Source organism: Ranitomeya variabilis, chromosome 2, assembly GCF_051348905.1.
Source record: "Ranitomeya variabilis isolate aRanVar5 chromosome 2, aRanVar5.hap1, whole genome shotgun sequence".
Lineage (NCBI taxonomy): Eukaryota > Metazoa > Chordata > Amphibia > Anura > Dendrobatidae > Ranitomeya > Ranitomeya variabilis.
The window spans coordinates 187666914-187691588 of record NC_135233.1 but is presented as its reverse complement, the minus strand read 5'-3'; the positions used below and the strand labels follow the sequence as shown (position 1 = coordinate 187691588).

General features: G+C 47.8%; 1 protein-coding gene across 2 annotated transcripts; it reads left to right on the top strand.

Moving 5' to 3' along the window:
- The first annotated feature begins 1158 nt into the window (after positions 1-1158).
- On the top strand, positions 1159-22321 carry RPS4X (ribosomal protein S4 X-linked). 2 transcript variants are annotated; one of them, XM_077283319.1, is made up of 7 exons: positions 1159-1324; positions 2464-2541; positions 2700-2880; positions 4892-4989; positions 6592-6763; positions 13139-13296; positions 22185-22321. In XM_077283319.1, exons 1-7 carry the CDS (start codon positions 1322-1324, stop codon positions 22284-22286), a joined length of 792 nt encoding a protein of 263 aa, XP_077139434.1. In that variant the 5' UTR covers positions 1159-1321; the 3' UTR covers positions 22287-22321. The 2 variants fall into 2 exon arrangements, with proteins under 2 accessions (XP_077139434.1, XP_077139433.1); XM_077283318.1 differs by lacking the exon at positions 1159-1324 and adding an exon at positions 1330-1409.
- The last annotated feature ends 2354 nt before the right edge of the window (positions 22322-24675 follow it).

Sequence of the window (24675 nt, the reverse complement as noted above, 5' to 3'; positions counted from 1 at the left end):
AAAGACATGTGTACGCATGCGTTCCCATAGATAGTAATGCGTTTTTTTGCCGCATTCCTTGCGCTAACAACCGCATTCGTTTGTAGGCAGCAAATTGACGCCTCTAAAATTACTACATGTTGCGTTTACCGCTCCAAACCGCAGAAGGCGAAACGACGCATGCGTCGTCAAACGCGGCAAAACGCAACCGATCGCAGGCACATGCGTCCCTAATGTTCAATATAGGAAAACACAACGCATGCGGATATTTGCGGAAGAAACGCTGCGGACACAACCGCAAATATGAAACCGGCCTTAAATGCGCTTGCGTACTTCGGCCTGTGAACGTCCAGGAACTGATTTACACACGGCCATTGAGACATACCCTCCTTGAAATGTCAAATTCATGTGCATAAAAAAGCGCAAACGCATGTAAAAACGCAGGCAAGCGCAGCGTTTTTTGCCGTCACGTGTAAGTTGATGCAGATAAAAAAGGCAGCGTTATCATGCGTTTGCAGACAATACGCTGTGGACTCAACCGCAAATGTGAACCTAGCCGTAGGGTGTGTGCCCATGGTCCAGACTGCCAGCGCTTTGGACGGCAAGGAAAATCTGCTCTGCCCAAAGCGCCGCCCCCTTTTGAACGCGCTGTGATTCCGGATGTGTTCATTACACACATCCGGAATCTCCGCACCCGATTTATAGGGCCTTGTGATTTACCTTGCGGAGACGCAGCGTCGCCGCAAGGTAAACAGACATGCTGCGTTAAAAAGACGGGCAGCATGTCCGTAAACGCAGGGCCGCCGGGTGCGTGTACACACGCATAGTGGAGACGGGATTTCATAAAATCCCCTCCACTATGCATCTAGATGCTGCGGTTGTACGCAGCGTTCAATCCGCAGCTAATCGTCGTACCCTGAGGGTATGTGTCCACGTTCAGGATTGCATCAGGATTTGGTCAGGATTTTTCATCAGTATTTGTAAGCCAAAACCAGAAGTGGAACAATTAGAGGAAAAGTATAATAGAAACATATGCTCCACTTCTGCATTTATCACCCACTCCTGGTTTTGGCTTACAAATACTGATGGAAAATCCTGACCAAATTGTGATGCAATCCTGAACGTGGACACATGCCCTTACTACTCGAGTCCCTCCCATCCCACGGGGCACGGCCGGGGGAGCGCCATCACAGGGTGCAGTACCACTCCGCTCCAGCAGAGGCCGCTGCGCCGCACAGCACGTACGGAAGTATGGTCCCTCCTCGCTCTCCGTCTGTGGCGCGCCGCAGTCTTATCCCGCCCGCCCCGGAAGAAGGAGGTCCTTTCCTTTGCAGACGCAGCCATGGTAGGAATCGTTCTGCTCCGTCCCAGACACTGTATCCAGCCCCATCCTCTGTCCCGGCCTCGCTCCCTCATCCCTTTCCCCCATGGTAATGTTGCACACCCCGGTGCCGCCCGGTTCAGGCCTTCATTGTCCGCAGTGATAAAGTGATGGTGGTCGTGTCCTCCATTACTGAGGCGCAGCAGTGTGACCAGGCCTGAGCCGGTGTGCTGGGGCTCTGTCCGCCCAAAGTGTCCTCTTGTGCGGCCGGCTGAGGCGTCGTCATCGGGGCCGTGTATGGTCCATCCCAGTGTGTGCTGCCCCGTGTTACCGGGGTCTCTCCTCTCCATGCTGTGACCTGTGGGGGGCTCCATACATCCCCGTGTGTGCTGCCCCGTGTTACCGGGGTCTCTCCTCTCCATGCTGTGACCTGTGGGGGGCTCCATACATCCCCGTGTGTGCTGCTCCACGTTACTGGGGTCTTTGCTGTCCTCTCCATGACGTGACCTGTGGGGGGCTCCATACATCCCCGTGTGTGCTGCACCGTGTTACCGGTGTCTCTCCTCCATGCTGTGACCTGTGGGGGGCTCCATACATCCCTGTGTGTGTTGCTCCGTGTTATCGGGGCCTCTCCTCTCCATGCTGTGACCTGTGGGGGGGCTCCATACATCCCCGTGTGTATTGCTCCGTGTTACCGGGGTCTCTGCTGTCCTCTCCCTATTGTGTAACCTGGGGGGGCTCCATGTTACTGGGGTCTCTGCTGTCCTCTCTATGCTGTGACCTGTGGGGGGCTCCATACATCCCCGTGTGTATTGCTCCGTGTTATCGTGGTCTCTCTTCTCCATGTTGTGACCTGTGGAGGGCTCCATACACCCCCGTGTGTGTTGCTCCATGTTACTGAGGTCTTAGCTGTCCTCTCCATGTTGTGACCTGTGGGGGCTCCATACACCCGTGTGTGTGTTGCTCCATGTTACTGGGGTCTTTGCTGTCTTCTCCATGTTGTGACCTGTGGGGGCTCCATACACCCCTGTGTGTGTTGCTCCATGTTACTGGGGTCTTTGCTGTCCTCTCCATGTTGACCTGTGGAGGGCTCCATACATTCCTGTTTGTGCTGCTCCCTGGAGCCTGTGCTGATCCTTCGGTTTCTGTTCTTTTTCCTTTAGGCTCGCGGACCCAAGAAGCATTTGAAGCGTGTGGCGGCCCCCAAGCACTGGATGCTGGATAAGCTGACTGGTGTCTTTGTGAGTATCTATAATGTAGTGACCTAATGGGGCTCCAGTTGCTGTAGTACTACAACTTGCAGCATGCCTTCCTCCAGATTACTGTCGTTCTGAAGATCTAATTCATGCTGTACCAGGCCACTTATGTGTTTGTAATCACTGACATTATCGGCCTACAGGCGCCGCGTCCGTCCACCGGGCCCCACAAGCTCAGGGAGTGTCTGCCCCTCATCATCTTCCTGAGGAACAGACTGAAGTACGCTCTGACTGGAGATGAGGTGAAGAAGATTTGCATGCAGCGCTTCATCAAGATTGATGGCAAGGTCCGCACAGACATCACATACCCCGCCGGGTTCATGGGTGAGTTCTGTCGATGTATTTTTCTCGTGTGCTGCGCCGGTACGGTAGAAGAGGGGCTGCAGTGTTTTGCGTCTTGTAGTTTTCTTCTTTAAGGTACCTTCACACTAAGCGACTTTACAACGATATCGCTAGCGATCCGTGACGTTGCAGCGTCCTGGCTAGCGATATCGTTGAGTTTGACAGGCAGCAGCGATCAGGATCCTGCTGTGATATCGCTGGTCGTTGCTGAAAGTCCAGAACTTTATTTCGTCGCTGGATCTCCCGCTGACATCGCTGGATCGGTGTGTGTGACGCCGATCCAGCGATGTCTTCACTGGTAACCAGGGTAAACATCGGGTTACTAAGCACAGGGCCGCGCTTAGTAACCCGATGTTTACCCTGGTTACCATTGTAAATGTAAAAAAAAAAAAAACACATACTCACATTCCGGTGCCCGGCGTCCGCTTCCCTGCACTCCTCCTGCATCCTGTGTAAGTGCCGGCCGTAAAGCAGAGCGGTGACGTCACCGCTCTGCTCTATGGGAGATGCTGGAGATGTTCGGCGCTGACACAGGATGCAGGAGGAGTGCAGGGAAGCGGACGCCGGGCACCGGAATGTGAGTATGTGGTGTTTTTTTTTTACTTTTACAATGGTAACCAGAGTAAACATCAGGTTACTAAGCGCGGCCCTGCGCTTAGTAACCCGATGTTTACCCTGGTTACCAGGGGACTTCGGCATCGTTGGTCGCTGGAGAGCCGTCTGTGTGACAGCTCTCCAGCGACTAAACAGCGACGCTGCAGCGATCGGCATCGTTGTCTGTATCGCTGCAGCGTCGCTTAGTGTGAAGGTACCTTTAGAGTTAGATACTCTGCTTTAGAAACACATGACATTTTTCAGATGGTGGAAACCTGTTGACTGTGGAGGCCATGCGTGCGCCACCTACTAGTCATGTTGTGGGGTCCGGGTATTGGACATGCAGCTCTGGGCTTTGCTCTTTACAGAACTAGAGGAGATGGGTGGTCTTCTGTAGCTTATGTGCCCCTTCAACTCAAGCAGTTGATTCAGACACTTGTCTTACAGGCTACAGGAAACTTTTGACATGGATAAAAAATATCTTTACATATGTTTGTGGTCACCTTTCATTTCCATCCTCCAATGATTTAATAAGTCAGCACCGCATCTATACAGGACTTATTTATTATTTGTTACTCACTTATATTGCACCATTAACAGACCTCATCATCACTGTGCCCATTGGGGCTCACAATCTACATTCCTTATCAGTCTTTGGAGTGTGGGAGGAAATCAGAATACCTGGAGAGAAATGTAGAAACTCCTTGTAGACTGCCGTGCTAACCTTTGTGCTAACCACTGAGCCGCCGTGCTTATTCCCTCCTTTTTAGTAGTTTGTTCTCTGCCCTCTCTGAGACTGTACTTGCTTTCCTTCCCAGTCCACATTGTGGAGATCTGTGCGCATCTTGCTTTTGGCCCTTCCTAACTACAATATGCATTACTTCTGTTAAGTGATCAGCCATTGATGCTGTGTACTGTGCTGTTTCATTGGGGTTTACCAGGATGTCTTATAGAGGTGGTCTTGAGCAAAAATAAAAATAGCTTCCCCAGGGGTTTGGAGTTGTACAAACAAATGGTCTCCTGCACCCACCTGTATCAAGTGCAGGTCGTGCTGTATGTCTGTGCTGACACAGGAAGAGGAATTGCTGTTCCAGAGCAGCAGGACCGCTGCAGCCTGTGATTGGCTCAAGTCACCTGAATGCTGCAGCCAATCGCAGGACTGTTCGCACCTGCTGCCCATGGAAGGATGACACCGCCGCTTCCTCCGTCACCGCAGATCATGGAGCCACGGGTCCAAGTGTGTTCTGTTATGTGACATCACTTACATTATTTTTGTCTCTATACTGCTCCAAGCCCCTGGGAAGGATTTTTTATTTATTTTTATTTTTTTTACACCCTGACAGCTCCTCTAACTGCTGCTCCTAAATACAAATACAATTCATCCCGTCTTGTTTTATAGATGTCATCAGCATTGAAAAAACTGGTGAGCACTTCCGTCTGGTGTATGACACCAAGGGGAGATTCGCAGTGCACCGGATCACAGCTGAAGAGGCAAAGGTAACGCTCCCCTGACGGCCGGGCTCGTGTCATCACGTCTGGCACGCTCTGTACTGTGCAGCAGACATACTGTTATTATCACACTGTCCTGTGTCATCATGTCTGGCACGCTCTGTACTGTGCAGCAGACATACTGTTATTATCACACTGTCCTGTGTCATCACGTCTGGCGCTCTGTACTGTGCAGCAGACATACTGTTATTATCACACTGTCCTGTGTCATCATGTCTGGCACGCTCTGTACTGTGCAGCAGACATACTGTTATTATCACACTGTCCTGTGTCATCACGTCTGGAGCTCTGTACTGTGCAGCAGACATACTGTTATCACACTGTCCTGTGTCGTCACGTCTGGCGCTCTCTGTACTGTGCAGCAGACATACTGTTATTATCACACTGTCCTGTGTCATCACGTCTGGCGCTCTCTGTACTGTGCAGCAGACATACTGTTATTATCACACTGTTCTGTGTCATCACGTCTGGTGCTCTGTACTGTGCACTGGTGCGACCAGGGCTGTGGAGTTGGTAAGCCAAACATTCGACTCCTTAATTTCCATGACTCCGACTCCACCAAAATGGACTCCGACTCCACAGCCCTGTGTGCGACACTGGTAAATTTGTCTCAGGTTGCCTGCAATCCCCTCATGATAAATCTTCCTCAAGTGCCCATTGTCCTTGGATGTCGGCACTCCCGTTGGGATTTGTAAGGCACCCTGCTTCAGGAAATGACCGCTGGTCACCGCATCTTAAGAGATTTCAGAATAGACCGCCGCTCCGGAGTTTCTGGTCCTGGCAGGAGGTGGAGCATGTGCACATCACTGCCGGATTGACACTGCTGTCCATTATGTCCATGTTATGGGGCGCCATTTCTGAGCTTCTTCCAGGCACAGTCCAACTTGGATGCCGTCTGCACATTCCCTCAAGGTGATTTTATTCTGCAAAATGGTAAAGCCTTAAACCTGAGGAATCTGGTGTCTCAGTGATGTAACAACCCTAAGATGGTGCCACTAATGACACAAGTCATTCTGTCACATTGCTCTCTGATCCAGCTTCATCCAAAGGTTTCTGTTTTCACAAAGTGTCTAAAGTAGTTGCCGTGTTGGTAGCGGTGGAGTGGCGCTCCCAGTGTTCGTGGCAGATGTTCTGGGACCGGCTTTGAGTCTCCGATGTTGTGTTCCTCCTTATTCTGCCGCAGGACGATGCTCCTGGGTTTTGCGGTCGTTTCTCTACTTTGCACAGTAAGGGTAAAAACCGGACATTTCTGCCAGAAATACACATGCGTTTTTTGCGCATTTTTTCCCTATGCATTAAATAGCGGGAAAAATGCGAAAAAGCCGCAAAATTAATGAACATGCTGCTTTTTGAACCGCAGTTAGGTTTTTTTAGCGGAAAACGCATCATGTGCACAAATTGCAGAATGCATTCTAAATGATAGGATGCATGTGTATGCTTTTTTTAATGCGTTTTTATTGTGAAAAACACGAAAAAACCTGAACGTGTGCACATAGCCTAAAGTGTTCATGTTGGGATCTGCACGTCGCTGTTGTATTTTCTGGTCTGTTGTCGTGTGCGTTGATACTAACGGTCTGTTACCTTTTCCAGTACAAGCTGTGCAAAGTGAGGAAGATCTGGATGGGAACAAAGGGAATCCCTCACCTGGTGACCCATGATGCCCGCACCATCCGTTACCCAGACCCCCTCATTAAGGTCAATGACAGTGTTCAGATTAACCTGGAAACTGGCAAGATCACAGAATTCATCAAGTTTGATACTGGTAAGTGTGCGGCACTGACAGCACAGATATTGGCCCACATTTATGGCCATTGTCCAGAAATGGGGGCGGAAGGTTTGGGTGGGGGTGTGAATGAATTTGGACAAATGAATTACAGGTCTGTGCCAAAAAAGCTGATGCAGGTCCCTCATTAGAGACCTGGTGAAGAGGGCAAAAAAGGTTGTAATGTTAAGCATTAAAAAAGTGGCAATTTATTGTGAGGTGACACCGTGGTGTTCAGCTGCAAACGGTGTAATGTAAGCCAAAGAAGAGTGCATATAAAGTATGAGCCGGGTCTGTCACCCACTGTCCAGTATGGGGGGTAGTTCTTCTGGTTTACTACTAGTGTTGAGCGATACCTTCCGATATTCAAAAGTATCGGTATCGGATTGGATCGGCCGATATCCCAAAAATATCGGATATCACCGATACCGATACCAATACAAGTCAATGGGACACAAATATCGGAAGCTATCCTGGATGGTTCCCAGGGTCTGAAGGAGAGGAAGCTCTCCTTCAGGCCCTGGGATCCATATTCATGTAAAAAATATGGATATACTCACCCCTCCGACGGACCCTGGCTCTCACCGGTGCAAGCGTCTGCCTCCGTTCCTAAGAATGCAGTGAGTGAAGGACCTTCGATGACGTCGCAGTCACATGAGCGGTCACGCGACCAATCACAAGACCGCGACGTCATCGCAGGTCCTACACTCACTGCATTCTTAGGAACGGAGGCTGCCGGTTGCACCGCTGAGGTCCAGGGTCCGTCGGAGGGGTGAGTATATCCATATTTTTTATTCTTTATTTTTTACATGAATATGGATCCTAGGGCCTGAAGGAGAGTTTCCTCTCCTCCAGACCCTGGGAACCATACGCACCGCACACGCCTGGGAACTTATAGGAACTTCCGATTTCCGATATCACAAAAATATCGGAACTCGGTATCGGAATTCCGATACAGCGAATATCGGCCGATACCCGATATTTGCAGTATCGGAATGCTCAACACTATTTACTACTTGTCAGCATTAGTAACTTTCTCAGGTTTGAGCTCTGAGTCTAGCCTTCCATTTAGGCTATCTGTACTTTCAAGTAACTTTCCAGAATTAGCTGTCCTGTGTGTACAGGAGAAATACCACTAGTGTTGGCCATTATGACTCGTATCCTGCTTTTTCACCAGTTATTCCCTCTGCTGTTCTAAATCTAACTTGCTATAGACTCTGAGCTGGTGTGGGTTGTCCCATACACAGCACAGGGATCCCGGCTTTTCATTACTTGGCAGGTATTGAGCACATTCGTTGTGACCAGTGTAGATGTGAATCCAGCTCTGGTGAAGCAGGACACGTGTTAAACCCTCAGCACAATGTCTGTGTCTCCCTTAGCTTCTTTTCTCACTGTTCCTCCTATAATAGTCTGTAGCCTTCCAGCACAGTGAGCCGGCAGTGTCAGGAGAGGAGAGGTGGCTCCTAATTGGAGAAAGATGCAGACTTTTCTGAGAATACATAATGGTTTCTTCTATTTGCCCGTAACATTGATTTATGCCGAGTTTGGTGAAAGTAGTTTCCTTTTAATTCTCCCTCTGAAGAGATCACTGTGGTGCTTTCGCCTCTAGATGTTTTGGAAATCTTTGTTTCCGCACCTCCCTATTAGTTACGCAGCAAGTACATCGACACAAAGATAATTATAAAAAAAATGGAGCTTTGAGAATGCTGAAACTAAGATTATGTTGTAATATATTAAAGTCCCACATTTTTAATGTTTTATTTTAAAGTGCCCCTGTCAGAAGTATTGTGCACAGTGACTACAGACAGTGTCAGGTCAGCGCTATTATACTGATTAAACTGATACCTGGTGATGGAATCCGTCTTGTGGGTGTTGTGGAGTCTGTTAGCAGTTTTCTCTTAATGAGATGCTTGTGCTCCGGGACTGAGAGCAGAGAGACCATGGAGAGACTCTGCCCACAGGCCACCCTGCAGTACAGTCTCTATGAGGAGGAACATGTATGTAGCTTACTGAGCAAAGTCCTGCTGACAGGTTCCCTATAATTGCTGTGTTCATTGTGGCCTCACCTGCTACTGAACAATCCCCCCTTAGGTGCTTCAGTCCTCCATATGTATATAATCGTCTAAGGGTCACTTCCGTCTGTCTGTCACGGAAATCCCAAGTCGCTGATAGGTCAATCAACGATGGGCACAGTCCAGCTGTGAATTCGGACCTTCCTACTCTGTGCCCCCTCCAGTCAGCGCTCACACAGGGTTAATGGCTGCGTTATGCCGCGGTGTAACGCAGTCCGTTAACGCTGCTATTAACCCTGTGTGACCAACTTTTTACTATTAATGCTGCCTATGCAGCATCAATAGTAAAAAGATCTAATGTTAAAAATAAAAAATCATTATATACTCACCGTCCGGCGCCTTTCCCGGTTATCGCGACGCTCCGGGCCATGCATTGCGGTCTCGCGAGATGATGACTTAGCGGTCTCACGAGACCGCTAAGTCATCTGGGTAATTTCGCAATGCATCGCTGGGAACGGAAGCTGGCGGCCACATCGCGCGCATAGGGACACCTTCGCTGGACACCGGAGGGTGAGTATATAACTATTTTTTTATTTTCATTAACAGGGATATGGTGCCCACAGTGCTATATAGTACTTGGGCTGTGTTTATAGACTGCGTGGGCTGTGTTTATAGACTGCGAAATTGTCGCAATTAACGCCGTGCAACGGGTCCGTTAGCGCACCCATTGACAGCAATGTGATTTGTCTCTCTAGCGCATGCCATTTTCGGCACGCTCTAGCGATGTGCCGTTCTTTCGTGACGGACCTCGGACGCTGCTTGCAGCGTCCGAAGTGCGTCCTAGGTCCGGTCCTCGCTAGCGCAGATCGGGGATCTGCGCTAGCAGGAACGATGAACGCGAACCCTAAAGAAACATTTAGCGCAATCTGCTAGCGCTGTGCGCTTAACGGATTGCCCTAATGCAATGTGAACCTAGCCTTATAGACTGCGTGGGCAGTGTGATAGACTGCGTGGGCAGTGTGATAGACTGCGTGGGCAGTGTGATAGACTGCGTGGGCAGTGTGATAGACTGCGTGGGCAGTGTGATAGACTGCGTGGGCAGTGTGATAGACTGCGTGGGCAGTGTGATAGACTGCGTGGGCAGTGTGATAGACTGCGTGGGCAGTGTGATAGACTGCGTGGGCAGTGTGATAGACTGCGTGGGCAGTGTGATAGACTGCGTGGGCAGTGTGATAGACTGCGTGGGCAGTGTGATAGACTGCGTGGCTGTCTGTTACGTGGCCTCTGCTATATGCTATGTGGCTGCTATATATATTACATACATACATACATACATATTCTAGAATACCTGATGCGTTAGAATCGGGTCACCATCTAGTATAATATAACCACTCTCCAGCTGTCACGTGGCAGCAGTTTAGCTCCAATGGCTGCCTTCCATGCAGAGGCATAACACAGCCAGCACCTGCACTGTATGAAGTGGGAACAGCGGAGGCAACGCCGTGTACCAGACTTGTGATGAACGTGACATATCAGAGGGACAGAAATGTCAGTCTGTTATTCACCAGTCACAGCAAGTAAAGTCCTTCAGATTAGCTGTGACTATTACCGGTGATCTCTCCATGTAGTACCTCTATGTTGGACCTCCCACAGCGATATTTGCAGCTTTTAACCGCTACAGATATTGCGAATGTATATACAAAATTAGAACAGTTAGTCACCCAATGATATAAATAATCCAAAATAATTTATTAACCAAAGTAACAATGATTACAAGAATCAATCCTCATGTAGATAAAAAATAAGCAAGTAAATGTAACATATATAAATACAGCAGAAGGACACAGGTAAAAAAAATCCCAAAAGGACAACATCAACTGATGTTAAAATCCGACCAAAAGGGTACATGTTCATTGAACCACCATGCTTCAAAGTGAATGTATATCTCTCAGCGCCTAAAGTGCAACAAATAGCATGGCCAATAAAAGACTAGTTCTCGACCATCTTGGTCGCTGTGAGTCAAGGAACAGGCCGTCCCTATGCGCGTTTTGTGTAGGCTTCTTTGGGGGGCCATGATATTGCGAATGTGCAGGAATGCCATACACATCACCCTTTGCAGTGCTGAACATTCTGGGGATCCTAATCCTTAAAGGAGTTTTCTCAGAAACAAAATTTTTAATCAATAGATCTTGGAATAAGTTTCCACAATTGGATGTGATAAAATGTTCCTGTGCTGAGATAATCTTATAAATGTGCCCCTGGTGTACTGTGTAATGGCTGTGGCTGACCGTACAGGGACATGGTCTGATCATACCACATCTCCTGGGCAGGGGAGGAAGAGAGGATACAGACAGGACAGCACAGGAACATTATTCCTATAAATGCTCCCCTGCTGTACTGTATAATGGCTGTGTCTGACCGTACAGGGACATGGTCTGATCATACCACAGCTCCTGGGCAGGGGAGGAAGAGAGTATACTGACAGGACAGCACTGGAATATTATTCCTATAAATGTGCCCCTGCTGTACTGTGTAATGGTCGTGTCTGACCGTACAGGGACATGGTCTGATCATACCATATCTCATGATACATAATGTTCCGGTCCTGTCTGTATTCTCTCTTCCTCCCCTGCCCAGGAGCTGTGGTATGATCAGACCATGTCCCTGTACACTCAGACACGGCCATTACACAGTACAGTAGGGGCACATTTATAGGAATAATGTTCCTGTGCTGTCCTGTCTGTATTGTTTCTTCCTCTCCTGTCCAGGAGATGTGGTGTGATCCGACCATGTTCCTGTACGGTCAGACACTGCCATTACACAGCACAGCAGGGGCGCATTTATAGGAATAATGTTCCTGTGCTATCCTGTCTGTATTCTCTCTTCCTCCCCTGCCCAGGAGATGAGGTATGATCAGACCGTGTCCCTGTATGGTGAGATGCGGCCATTACACAGTACAGCAGGGGCACATTTATAGGAATAATGTTCCTGTCCTGTCTGTATACTCTCTTCCTCCCCTGCCCAGGAGTTGTGGTATGATCAGACCGTGTCCCTGTACGGTCAGACACAGCCATTACACAGTACAGCAGGGGCACATTTATAGGAATAATGTTCCTGTGCTATCCTGTCTGTATTCTCTCTTCCTCCCCTGCCCAGGAGATGAGGTATGATCAGACTGTGTCCCTGTATGGTGAGATGCGGCCATTACACAGTACAGCAGGGGCACATTTATAGGAATAATGTTCCTGTCCTGTCTGTATTCTCTCTTCCTCCCCTGCCCAGGAGATTTGGTACGATCAGACCATGTCCCTGTACGGTCAGACATGACCATTACACAGTACAACAGGGGCGCATTTATAGGAATAATGTTCCTGTGCTGTCCTGTCTGTATTCTCTCTTCCTCCCCTGCCCAGGAGCTGTGGTATGATCACACCATGTCCCTGTACGGTCAGACACAGCCATTACACAGTACAGCAGGGGCACATTTATAGGAATGTTCCTGTGCTGTCCTGTCTGTATTCTCTCTTCCTCCCCTGCCCAGGAGCTGTGGTATGATCACACCATGTCCCTGTACGGTCAGACACAGCCATTACACAGTACAGCAGGGGCACATTTATAGGAATGTTCCTGTGCTGTCCTGTCTGTATCCTCTCTTCCTCCCCTGCTCAGGAGCTGTGGTATGATCACACCGTCCCTGTACGGTCAGACACAGCCATTACACAGTACAGCAGGGGCACATTTATAGGAATGTTCCTGTGCTGTCCTGTCTGTATCCTCTCTTCCTCCCCTACCCAGGAGCTGTGGTATGATCACACCGTCCCTGTACGGTCAGACACAGCCATTACACAGTACAGCAGGGGCACATTTATAGGAATGTTCCTGTGCTGTCCTGTCTGTATCCTCTCTTCCTCCCCTGCCCAGGAGCTGTGGTATGATCACACCATGTCCCTGTACGGTCAGACACAGCCATTACACAGTACAGCAGGGGCACATTTATAAGATTATCTCCGCACAGGAACATTTTATTTGCCACATCCAATTGTGGAAGTTATTCTAGGATCTATTAACAGTAACTGTATTTGTGGAAACCCTCTAAGCTCAGTCCCTTCGCGCAGCTGATTTGCAGCTTTTTTCATCTCCGCACAATGTTGGCGCTTCAGGCTGGAGCTGATCAGCTGGTGGAATGTAATGCATTGTGTTTCTGCCCCACACAAACCTTTCTAGATACATTTCTTCCCTCCTTCCTGCAGTAGGATGTTGTCTCCTCGTCTTGGGAGGATTAGTGGCATTTCCTTCTGTGCGCTGTGCATCATGTATTTTTTCCTCCCTCCCCGCTAATTCTGCTTTCCTGGCTTTCTTCTAGGTAACCTGTGCATGGTGACCGGAGGCGCTAACTTGGGGAGAGTCGGAGTCATCACCCACAGGGAGCGGCACCCGGGCTCCTTTGATGTGGTTCACGTGAAGGATGCGAATGGCAACAGCTTTGCCACAAGGTTGTCCAACATTTTCGTCATTGGCAAAGTAAGTTCTCCTGATTGGCGACACTGGCTTCTGCGCTGTAATTCCTCATCTTGTATCGCTGTGTACATGGGTGGCTTTTATTTCTTTGCTGTTTAAAAACCGCTCCATAAGTAGTGCGCTGTAACAAAGTCCTAGGAGTCTGTTCCTGGTGTGTGCGGGTCAGAGGTCTGGCAAACCGTAGTACATGGGGAATGCACTTTTATTCTATTTTTTTATATCCACCACTGATTGGTAACAGACCATGGCAATAGAAAACAAAACTAATTGCCCCTTTATCACTTCTGTTTTTAAAAACTTTTTTTCCCTCACACTTGCTTAAAACATCTGCACAGTACTATGTGTATATAGAATTGATGCAATAACACTCCATATATTATAAGTTAATGGATTATATACACGCACATCTAGCACTGTGTAATTTGTTGTTGTTTTTTTTTATTACCATAGCATGTGATGGATATAAAAAAAAAATATTTATTTTAATTAGTGTACACACATAGTGCAAGGGTTTTATCCCAGGAGGGGGGATGCTGTATAAACTGAAGCATTAAGTGCTGTATATTCTAACCCTGTTTGTGACCCTGACAATTTTGACCTTAAGGCCATGTTCACACTTTGCGGTTCTTACCGCGGAACCGCCGCGATTTTGATGCTGCGGGTCCGCAGCAGTTTCCATAGCGTTTCCATTTACATGTAAACCCTATGGAAACTGCAAACCGCTGTGCACATGCTGCGGGAAAAACCGCGCAGAAACGCAGCGGTTTAAAACCCGCAGCATGTCACTTCTTTGTGCAGAATCGCTGCGATTCTGCACCCATAGGAATGCATTGAACCGCTTACTTCCCGCATGGGGCTGTGCCCACGTTGCGGGAAGTAAGCGGATAATGTGCGGGTGGTACCCGGGGTGGAGGAGAGGAGACTCTCCTCCAGGCCCTGGGAACCATATTTGGAGTAAAAAAAAAAAGAAGAAAAATAAAAAATCATGTTAGGCCACGTTCACACTTTGCGGCCTGCTCTGCGGGTTTATCCCGCAGCGGAATTGATAAATCTGCAGGGCAAAACCGCTGCGATTATCCCTGCAGATTTATCGCGGTTTGTTCCGCGGTTTCCGCTGCGGGTTTCCGCCTATACTATTGATGCTGCATATGCAGCATCAATAGTAATGTAAAAAATAATAAAAATCGGTTATACTCAGCCTCCGATGTCCGGATCTCCTCGGTGCTGCAGGCGGCTGTGCCGACAAGGACCTTCGTGACGTCACGGTCATGTGACCGCGGCGTCATCACGGTCATGTGACCGCGGCGTCACCACAGGTCTGCAAGCACAGCAACTGAGACCGGACGCCGCGGGCAGCGCTGAGAGGTGAGTATAGCATTATTTTTTATTTTACTTCTTTTTTCTCTAGTAACCCCCCACGACAGCACACCTGGAGGATGTTACCCCTTTCCTAATAGGGACAGGAAATGACAAGAGGTTAAATAACCCCTCCCTCATCCTCCCCTCAGTGTTCTTTCCTGTCCCTACTAGGGATGAAGAGGTCATCCCAGGTGCACTGTGCCGGCAGCGGTCACCGGGGGGTATACAGATAATCTGGCCGGGCAGCTGGGATCAGACTTACGTCCATTCCCTGTCGCTGCTCCCGTCTCCTCTGACTCGGGACTCTTCACCGCCGCCATTCCGCACCTGCGGGTAAGGTCTGGGGCGTTCTTCGGCTGGAGGCCTCTCGGAGCTCTCCAGCCCTTCTCCTCCTCCGTACCACGCGCGCGTGTAGGTACTTCCGGTCTGCGGCCGGATATGACGTCAGACGCCGGCCGGCTTCTTTGAATCAGGAAGTTCCTCGTGCGTTCCAGCCAGGAACGCTAGGCAGATAGCAGGGAAGACGTCGGCGTCCTCCCCCCACGTACTTCCGGACACCGGAGGAGGAGGTCCTCATGCAGGAGGACAGGTGCTACGTCCGGTCGCCTATATATTCAGGCCCTGGACAGGAAGACATCGCAGGTAGGACCACTGTGTGGTGAAGACTATGGAGATGTCTGCTTCCTCGCGCTCTGCACCTGCAGAACACAGCACCATCCCGGCCCCAGTGAGTAATCTGGCCCCGGGTGTCCATTCCCTGATGAGGGTTGTAGTCTTATGATTCCTTCTCCCCTTCCTTTTTAGGGGGACAAGGAACCCACATCAGGAAGCAAAACAAAAATGACCCGCAAATGCGCAGTCTGTATGAAGAAGCTGTCCTCTTCATATAAAAAATCATTGTGCAAAGAATGCACAGACAAAATTGTCAGCGAGGAACGGCCATCCCTGATAGAAGAGATTAAAACCTTAATCCAGCAGGAGATTAAAACATCTCTAGCCACTCTTTCCCAACCTACACCATCTCCTAGTGCCCCTCCTGAGGCTAAGAAAAGAAAACTTAATCCACAGGAGGAAGAGCAGGAGGACTCTCAGGGAGAGACATCGGACGAACCCCCAGAGGAGGGTGAATTATCCCTGGACTCTGAAACTGTCCAGCAAGAAAGATACTACTTCTCTTCATCTGATATGGAAGAACTCCTTACGGCTGTAAGGAAAACTATGGAGGTTGAGGAAGAAAAGACGGCCCACTCGGTGCAAGAAGAGATGTTTGGAGGACTTCGTTCTAGGAAGTGTCAGGTGTTTCCTATTCACCAAAACATCCGAGATTTAGTTCTGGACGAGTGGGAATCCCCAGAAAAGAAGCTGACTACTCCAGCAGAAATTAAAGACAGATTTCCTGTAGATGCCGAAACAGCGTCATGCTGGTCAGAAGTCCCAAAAGTGGACGTCCAGATTGCCAGAGTAGCCAAAAAGACCACGCTACCATTCGAGGATGCCTCCCAACTGAGAGACCCTCTGGAACGCAAGATGGACGGACTACTAAGGAAGTCGTGGGAGACGTCAGCATCTTTACTGAGCATCAATTCAGTATCCACTTGCGTTGCTAGATCGATGCATCGCTGGCTGGGACAGCTAGAGGAGCACTTGTCCTCAGGTACTCCGAGAGAAGATATTCTGGCCTCCTTGCCTATCTTCCAGAAAGCAACAGGCTTTTTAGCAGATGCTTCTGCAGAATCTGTGAGAGTGACGGCGAGATCATCCGCACTGTCAAACTCAGTAAGGCGTGCACTCTGGCTAAGATCCTGGTCTGGGGATATGACTTCCAAGATGAGGCTGTGTTCCATTCCTTTTAAAGGAAAGTATATGTTTGGACCAGCCTTGGATGATCTTTTGGAAAAGGCTTCAGACAAGAAAAAGACCTTACCAGAACCTAGAAACCCTAGGAAAAAACCCTTCCGCGCTCAGCAGGAGCATACCCCTCAATACAGAGGAAAGGGTAAAACAGGTCGCTGGAGCTATCCGAAAGGAGGGAAAGACAGGAATCTTTTTCTTTCTCAACCCCAAAACCAGAGAAAGCAATGACGCCGTCATAGTGGGGGGTCGGATTTCGAACTTCCTCCCAGTCTGGCAAAAGATCGGGGTGGATCAGTGGACCTTAAAATTGGTCAAAGAGGGGATGAAAATAGAGTTTACATCATACCCTCAAAAAAGAATGAAAACTACAACGTTATCAACACCAAAGCTACAGTCCACCCTGATAACTGGGATAGAAGATCTCTTAATCAACAATGTGATCTCCCCAGTCCCAAAAGACGAAAGAAACAAGGGCCATTATTCCAGCCTATTTCTGATAAGGAAACCAAACGGAACCCATCGGATGATAATCAATCTGAAACCGCTGAATCAATATGTAACCTACAGAAGATTCAGAATGGAGTCCATCAGATCAACAGTACCCTTAATAGGGCAAGACTTCGTCATGGCAACCATCGATTTACAGGACGCATATTACCACGTCCCAGTCCATCCAACCTATCGGAAATTCCTAAGGTTTGCAGTCACCAGGGGAGAAGTTATAGACCACTTCCAGTTCAATGTCCTCCCATTCGGACTATCAGCAGCTCCAAGGATCTTTACAAAGGTCATGTCCGAGGTGATGGCGTACATCAGAAGTCGGCAGATATGCATAATCCCATACCTCGACGACCTCTTGGTAGTGGGCCCCACGGTTCCAATTCTACAGGAACACCTTCAGACAACAGTCCAGATCCTGTCATCCCTGGGTTGGGTGATAAACCCCAAAAAATCGGATATGGTTCCGTCCACAACAAAGATCTTTTTAGGGGTCTTATTAGACTCCCACAGACAAACCTCTTTCTTACCCGAACAAAAACGGTCCCTGCTTACATCAAAGATAAGAACATTACGGGACAAGAAGTGTGTATCTCTAAGATGGGCCATGTCGGTTCTAGGTACCATGACATCTTGCATCCAGATGGTGGCATGGGCTCAAGCCCACACCAGGATACTTCAGACATTTATTCTGTCAAGCTGGGACGGATCCCCAGGTTCTCTAGACAAAAAGATCCGGATACCACCGCATGTAAAGTCCTCATTAACATGGTGGCTACAAAAAGAGAACCTAATAAGAGGAGTTCCCTGGTTGCAGGTCCCAGCAGTGACCATAACAGCAGATGCCAGTGGAAAAGGTTGGGGAGCCACGGTAGACCAGCACATATTCCAGGGATCCTGGTCAGCCAAAATAGCACAAAAATCCTCAAATTTCAAAGAGCTAAAGGCAGTGGAAGAAGTCCTCAAAACAGCGGTAATTCTTGTACAAAATTCCCACATAAAAATATACTCAGACAACATGACAACAGTTGCCCACCTTCGCCACCAGGGAAGTACAAGACACGAAGATCTAAAGACAATATCAGCAAGAATATTTTCGTGGGCCGAAGAACATGTTCTCTCCATATCCGCCCTACATATAAAAGGGGAGATAAACGTACAAGCCGACTTCTTGAGCAGAACAGAGGTCCATCCAGGAGAATGGAGCCTAAACCCAGAAGTCTTTCAGATACTAGTCAAAAGATGGGGTCAGCCAGAAGTGGACTTGTTCGCAAACAGCCAGAACACAAAGGTAGACCAGTTCTTCTCGCTAGATCCGATGAATCCGGGGTTAGCTGTGGACGCATTGGTCCAGCCATGGACATTCACGCTAGCATACGCTTTCCCGCCATTGCCAGTCCTACCAAAAGTCCTGCAGAAAATAAGGGCATAAAAACTCAAGGTGATCCTAGTGGCTCCACTTTGGCCCAAAAGAGGTTGGTTCGGGGCCCTCATCAGTCTAAAGATAGATGGGCCAATAGCACTTCCACCGGTCAAAGACCTTCTCTACCAGGGGCCAATACTGCATCCAGATCCCGAGAGGCTACACCTAAATGCCTGGCTTCTGAATTCTCAATTTTGAGAACTAGAGGACTATCAAAGAGGGTAATTAAAACATTACAAAAAAGCCGCAAAACGGTTACTAATTCTATTTACCATAAGATCTGGAAGACGTTCATCACATGGTGTGCTCCTGAACAACCTAACCCAGATAAGCCAAACCTAGCCAAGATCCTGGATTTTCTACAAGATGGGCTAGAGAAGGGTCTCAGACCCAGCACCCTCAAGGTACAAGTAGCAGCCTTGAGCTCTTATTTTGACCAGTCTTTGGCTGAACATAGATGGGTAAGAAGATTCATGACGGCGGCATCCCGCATATCTCCAAGACCCATAAATATAGTTCCATCCTGGGACCTGAATATAGTCCTGAAAGGACTTACACTGCCACCGTTTGAACCCTTATCTTCCATAACCATGGATAAACTCGCTTGGAAGACCACCTTCCTAGTAGCCATAACAACAGCCAGAAGAGTGGGTGAACTACAAGCCCTATCAATCAATGAGCCCTACATGAAGATTCTTCAGGACAGGCTTATCCTACGATTAGACCCATCCTTTCTCCCAAAGGTAGTCTCCGATTTCCACAAATCGCAGGAGATAATTCTTCCATCTTTCTATCAAGAACCAAAGAATGAGGAAGAGGAACATTTCCATACCTTGGATGTTCGAAGAATGGTACTCTATTATCTTCATGCATCAGAGAAGTTTAGGAAAGATCAAAATCTGTTTATTCATCTTCTCGGCCAGAATAAAGGGAAGAAGACTTCCAGATCCACAATTGCAAATTGGATCAAACGAGCAATCCTGGAGGCTTATCAAATTCAAGGCCTTCCACCACCAGGAAAGCTCACAGCCCATTCTACTAGAGCAACAGCTGTCTCCTGGGCCGAGAAAGCCAGTGCTTCCATCGAGCAAATTTGCAGAGCGGCTACGTGGTCCTCGGTCCATACGTTCTCCAAACATTACAGGCTTGACCTGATGTCAAAAGAAGACTTAGCCTTCGGAGAAAAAGTCCTTAGTGCTGTAGTCCCTCCCTAATAATTACTCTTGGGTACTGCTCCAGGTGTGCTGTCGTGGGGGGTTACTAGAGAAAATAGAATTATTCTTACCGTTAATTCGGTTTCTAGTAACCCACCACGACAGCAGGAGTAATCCCTCCCTTTGCTTAATATACGTTCTGAAAAGAATAAATATAATTTGAAGCATTCATTCTCCTGTGGTCCTTTATAATAACACTGAGGGGAGGATGAGGGAGGGGTTATTTAACCTCTTGTCATTTCCTGTCCCTATTAGGAAAGGGGTAACATCCTCCAGGTGTGCTGTCGTGGTGGGTTACTAGAAACCGAATTAACGGTAAGAATAATTCTATTTTTTTTACACCAAAATATGGTTCCCAGGGCCTGGAGGAGAGTCTCCTCTCCTCCACCCCGGTTACCATATGCACATTATCCGCTTAACTTCCCGCAACGTGGGCACAGCCCCATGCGGAAAGTGAGTGGATCAATGCATTTCTATGGGTGCAGAATCGCTGCGATTCTGCACCAAGAAGTGACATGCTCCTTCTTTTTTTCCGCAGAAAAGCCGCGCGGCTTTTCCCGCGGAAAACCGCAGCGTGGGCACAGCGGGTTTTGTTTTCCATAGGGTAACATTGTACTGTACCCTGCATGGAAAACTGCTGCGGATCCGCAGTGTCAAATCCGCTGCGGATCCGCGGCAAAACCCGCAAAGTGTGAACGTAGCCTAATACTCACCTCTCATCGCTGCACGCGGCCGGCCGGTCAGAGTTGCTGTGCGAACAGGCCCTGCGGTGACGTCGCGGTCACATGACCGTGACGTCGCGAAGGGTCCTTCTCGCTCAGCATCTTTGGAACCGGAGCGCCGGGTGCAGCGCCGAGGAGATCCGGACATCAGAGGGTGAGTATAACCAATTTTTATTATTTTTAACATTACTATTGATGCTGCATATGCAGCATCAATAGTATAGGCGGAAACCGCGGAACAAACCGCGATAAATCTGCAGGGATAACCGCAGCGGTTTTGCCCTGCAGATTTATCAAATCCGCTGCGGGAGAACCCGCAGAGGGACGCCGCAAAGTGTGAACATGGCCTAAAGTGCCCCTGTCTGCAGGATTGTGCTCAGTGACTACGGACAGTGTCAGGTCGGTGCCGTTAGACTGATTACACTGATACCTGGTGATGGAATCCATCTTGTGGAATCTGTATTCTCAGCTTTGAGTAAAGATATGCTCCTGCTGACAGGGCACTTTAATGACCAGGGCATTCTTTACAATTCTGACCACTGTCCCTTTATGAGGTTATAACTCTGGAACTCTTCAACATATCCGGCTGATTCTGAGAATGTTTTCTCTTGATATATTGTACTTCATGATAGTGGTAACATTTCTTTGTTATGACTTGTGTTTATGAAAGAATGGAAATTTTGCAAAAAATTTGCAGTTTTCAAACTTTTTAACTTTTGTGCTCTTAAGTCACACAAAACAGTTAATAAATAACATTTCCCACATGCCTACTTTACATCAGCACAATTTTTTAAACATTTTAATTTTGAACAAGGGTTAAAAGTTGACCAGCGATTTCTCATTTTTCCAACAAAATTTACATCACAATGTGAAGTGACTTTGAGGGTCTGTGATTAAAAAAAAAAATCGTTCTAAAAACTGCACCCCTCAAGATGCTCAAAACCACAATGAAGTTTATTAACCCTTCAGGAGCTTCATGAGAACTAAAGCAATGTGGAAGGAAAAAAATGAACATTTAGCTTTCTTCACAGAATAAATTATTTTAGACCCAAACTTTATTTTCACAAGTGTATCAGGAAAAAATAGGCCCCAAAATGTGTTGTGCAATTTCTCCTGAGTACGCTGATACCCTGTATATGGGGGAAAGTGACTGTTTGAGCGCATGGCAGGGCTCATAATGGAGGACACTGTGTCGTGTTTGCAGTTCCCTTGATGTTCCTAAACAGTGGAAACCCCCCTCCAATTCTAACTCCAACCCCAACACACCCCTAACCCAACAGCCAAGAATGGAAAATTACTTTTTTAATTTTATTATTTTTAACTAAGGGGATGACAAAGGGGGTATGATTTATGTTTTTATTTTGATCACTGTGATAGGGTCTATCACAATGATGAAAATGAACCAATAGGAAAAATCTATTGTGCAGGGTACCGGCCGGCAGATCTCGGCAGGCGCACTGCCATTTTCTTCCAGGAAGATGTGGAGGGAAGGGGGATCTAGCATGAGGATCTGAGGATGGCGAAGTACCGGGTTGCCTCAGGAGAACTCCATCTATATCTCCTCTGGTATGTTAGATCATATCAGAGGAGAGAGAAATGAAAGGAAAACCGACCCGAATCATGTTCTACGGGGTCTCGGTTACCCCGCACGTCAGCGCCCCCACCCCTGGTATCTGCCCGTGTAGTGTCTGCATGTTCCGGACAGGGTGTGATGGGCGATGGCACTCTTACATAATTCTTTCTGTAGCCGCCTGTGATACCCGCGGGGGGACGTTGGGGACTGTTTTCTGTACTTTAAAAAACAATGTTATTCTTTTGCAGGGTAACAAGCCCTGGGTGTCATTGCCACGTGGAAAGGGAATCCGCCTGACCATCGCTGAGGAGAGAGACAAGAGACTGGCGGCCAAGCAGTCCAGCGGATGAGTCCACAATCTGTTCAATAAAACCTTGTTCTGACAGCTGCTGCTCTGGTTCTTCTGTGCAATGTGCAGGCAATATGGAGATGTGATAGTGGAGGATGCGATGATGGTGATCGATGATGACAGCCCGTACACTTCTTTTCTTTTACTCCACCTCTATAGCTGTTATTGTAGTGATGGGAGCGGAGCCGCAGACGCAGGTGATCAGTCAGCACCCACCTCTGGCAGCACAGCAGGGCGCTGATGGCTATTAACTAGTGATGAGCGAGGGTGCTCGTGGATTGTTTGTGTCCCCGCAGCTGCATGATTTGTGGCTGTTAGACAACCTGAACACATGCAGGGATTGCCTGTTTGGTAGGGAATCCCCACATGTATTCAGGCTGTCTAGCAGCCACAAACCATGCAGCTGCGGTGACACAATCTACGAGCACACCCAAGATACTCAGAAAACCAGAGTAACAAGCACACTCGCTCATCACTACTATTAACCCATAAAAGTCAGGCTGTCACAAACACTGACATTGAACTCTTTAGACGGTCATATGAAACCGCACTGTTACTATTTTTCTATATAAAATGTACTAAATTCTAGTTAATTACATAATCTAAATAAGGGGACCTCGGTGCTCATCGCATCCCAAGGTCGTGATGAGGACCTTCAGGTCTGTTAACTATGATGGCTGGTTAGACCATGCCAGGAGTGTGGTCTAAGAGGCTTCTGTCAGTGTAATACTGACCGGTATAAAGAAATATATTAGTGCTTAGAGTAGTCCTATAGAGGGACAGAATAAATTAGAAAAATATAGAGATATATCTTTTGTAAAAACAAATTAAGTACACATTTGGTATCGCCTTGTCAAGAATGGCCTGATCTATAAAACTGTCCCGCTAGTTAACCCTTCAGTGTAAAAATAAAATAAACTTGGCAGAGAACTTTTTTCATCATATTGCCAAAAAGTAGGTAAAAAACGTGTGAAAGACTAAATCAAAAAAGTGGTGTCACTGAAAAAAATCATCCTATCCCGCCACAAACAGTTGTGGTGCCAATATTCAAAAAGGAAACAAAAACTGAACTAGAAAATGTGGGCCAGTAAGCTTAACCTCTACTGTGGGTAAAATCCTGCAGGGCATTCTAAGGGATGCTATACTGGAGTATCTGAGGAGGAATAACCTCATGACCCAGTATCAGCACGGGTTTACTAGGGACCGCTCCTGTCAGACTAATCTGATCAGCTTCTATGAAGAGGTAAGTTCCGGACTGGACCAAGGGAACCCAGTAGATGTAGTGTATATGGACTTTTCAAAAGCTTTTGATACGGTGCCACACAAAAGGTTGATACACAAAATGAGAATAATGGGGATAGGGGAAAATATGTGTAAGTGGGTTAAGAGCTGGCTCAGGGATAGGAAACAAAGGGTGGTTATTAATGGAGCACACTCAGACTGGGTCAAGCCGCCGTGTGCATTGCTGAGAGGCGGGAGATCCGGGGGCCATCAGAAGGTAAGTATATCCATATTTTTTATTCTTTTCTTTACAGAAATATGGTTCCCAAGGGCCTGGAGGAGAGTCTCCTCCTCCAGACCCGGGTACTAGCCACACATGAAGCGCTCACTTTACGCATGGTGGGCATAGCCACATGCGTAAAGTGAGCATTTCAATGCAATCGCTGCAATTCCTTAGAAATAATGAACATGCTGTGGATTTTACCGCTATGTGAATCCGCCACATGGGCACAGCAACTGCGGAATCCCATAGGATTGCATGGGAATGCAGTTTTTAAATGGTTTTATGCGTTTCCGCTGCGGCATAAAAACGCAACGTGGGCACACAGCCTTAGTGGCCAGTGTCAGGCAGCTGCTGCAAAGGCAAATAAAATAATGGGATGCATTAAAAGAGGCATAGACGCTCATGAGGACAACATTCTACAAGTCACTAGTTCGACCACACTTAGAATACTGTGCACAGTTCTGGTCTCCGGTGTATAAGAAAGACATAGCTGAACTAGAGCGGGTGCAGAGAAGAGCAACCAAGGTTATTAGAGGACTGGGGGGGGTCTGCAATACCAAGATAGGTTATTACACTTGGGGCTATTTAGTTTGGAAAAATGAATACTAAGGGGTGATCTTATGTTAATGTATAAATATATGAGGGGACAGTACAGAGACCTTTCTGATGATCTTTTTAATCATAGACCTGAGACAGGGACAAGGGGGCATCCTCTACGTCTGGAGGAAAGAAGGTTTAAGCATAATAACAGACGCGGATTCTTTACTGTAAGAGCAGTGAGACTATGGAACTCTCTGCCGTATGATGTTGTAATGAGTGATTCATTACTAAAATTACTAAAAAAAAGTTTGGAAAAACGAAGGCTAAGGGGAGATATTGTTATAAT

Coding starts and splice junctions, on each gene's coding strand:
- RPS4X (XM_077283319.1), top strand. Junction 2,881..4,891: donor ATACCCCGCCGGGTTCATGG/GTGAGTTCTGTC, acceptor CTTGTTTTATAG/ATGTCATCAGCATTGAAAAA. Junction 13,297..22,184: donor ACATTTTCGTCATTGGCAAA/GTAAGTTCTCCT, acceptor ATTCTTTTGCAG/GGTAACAAGCCCTGGGTGTC.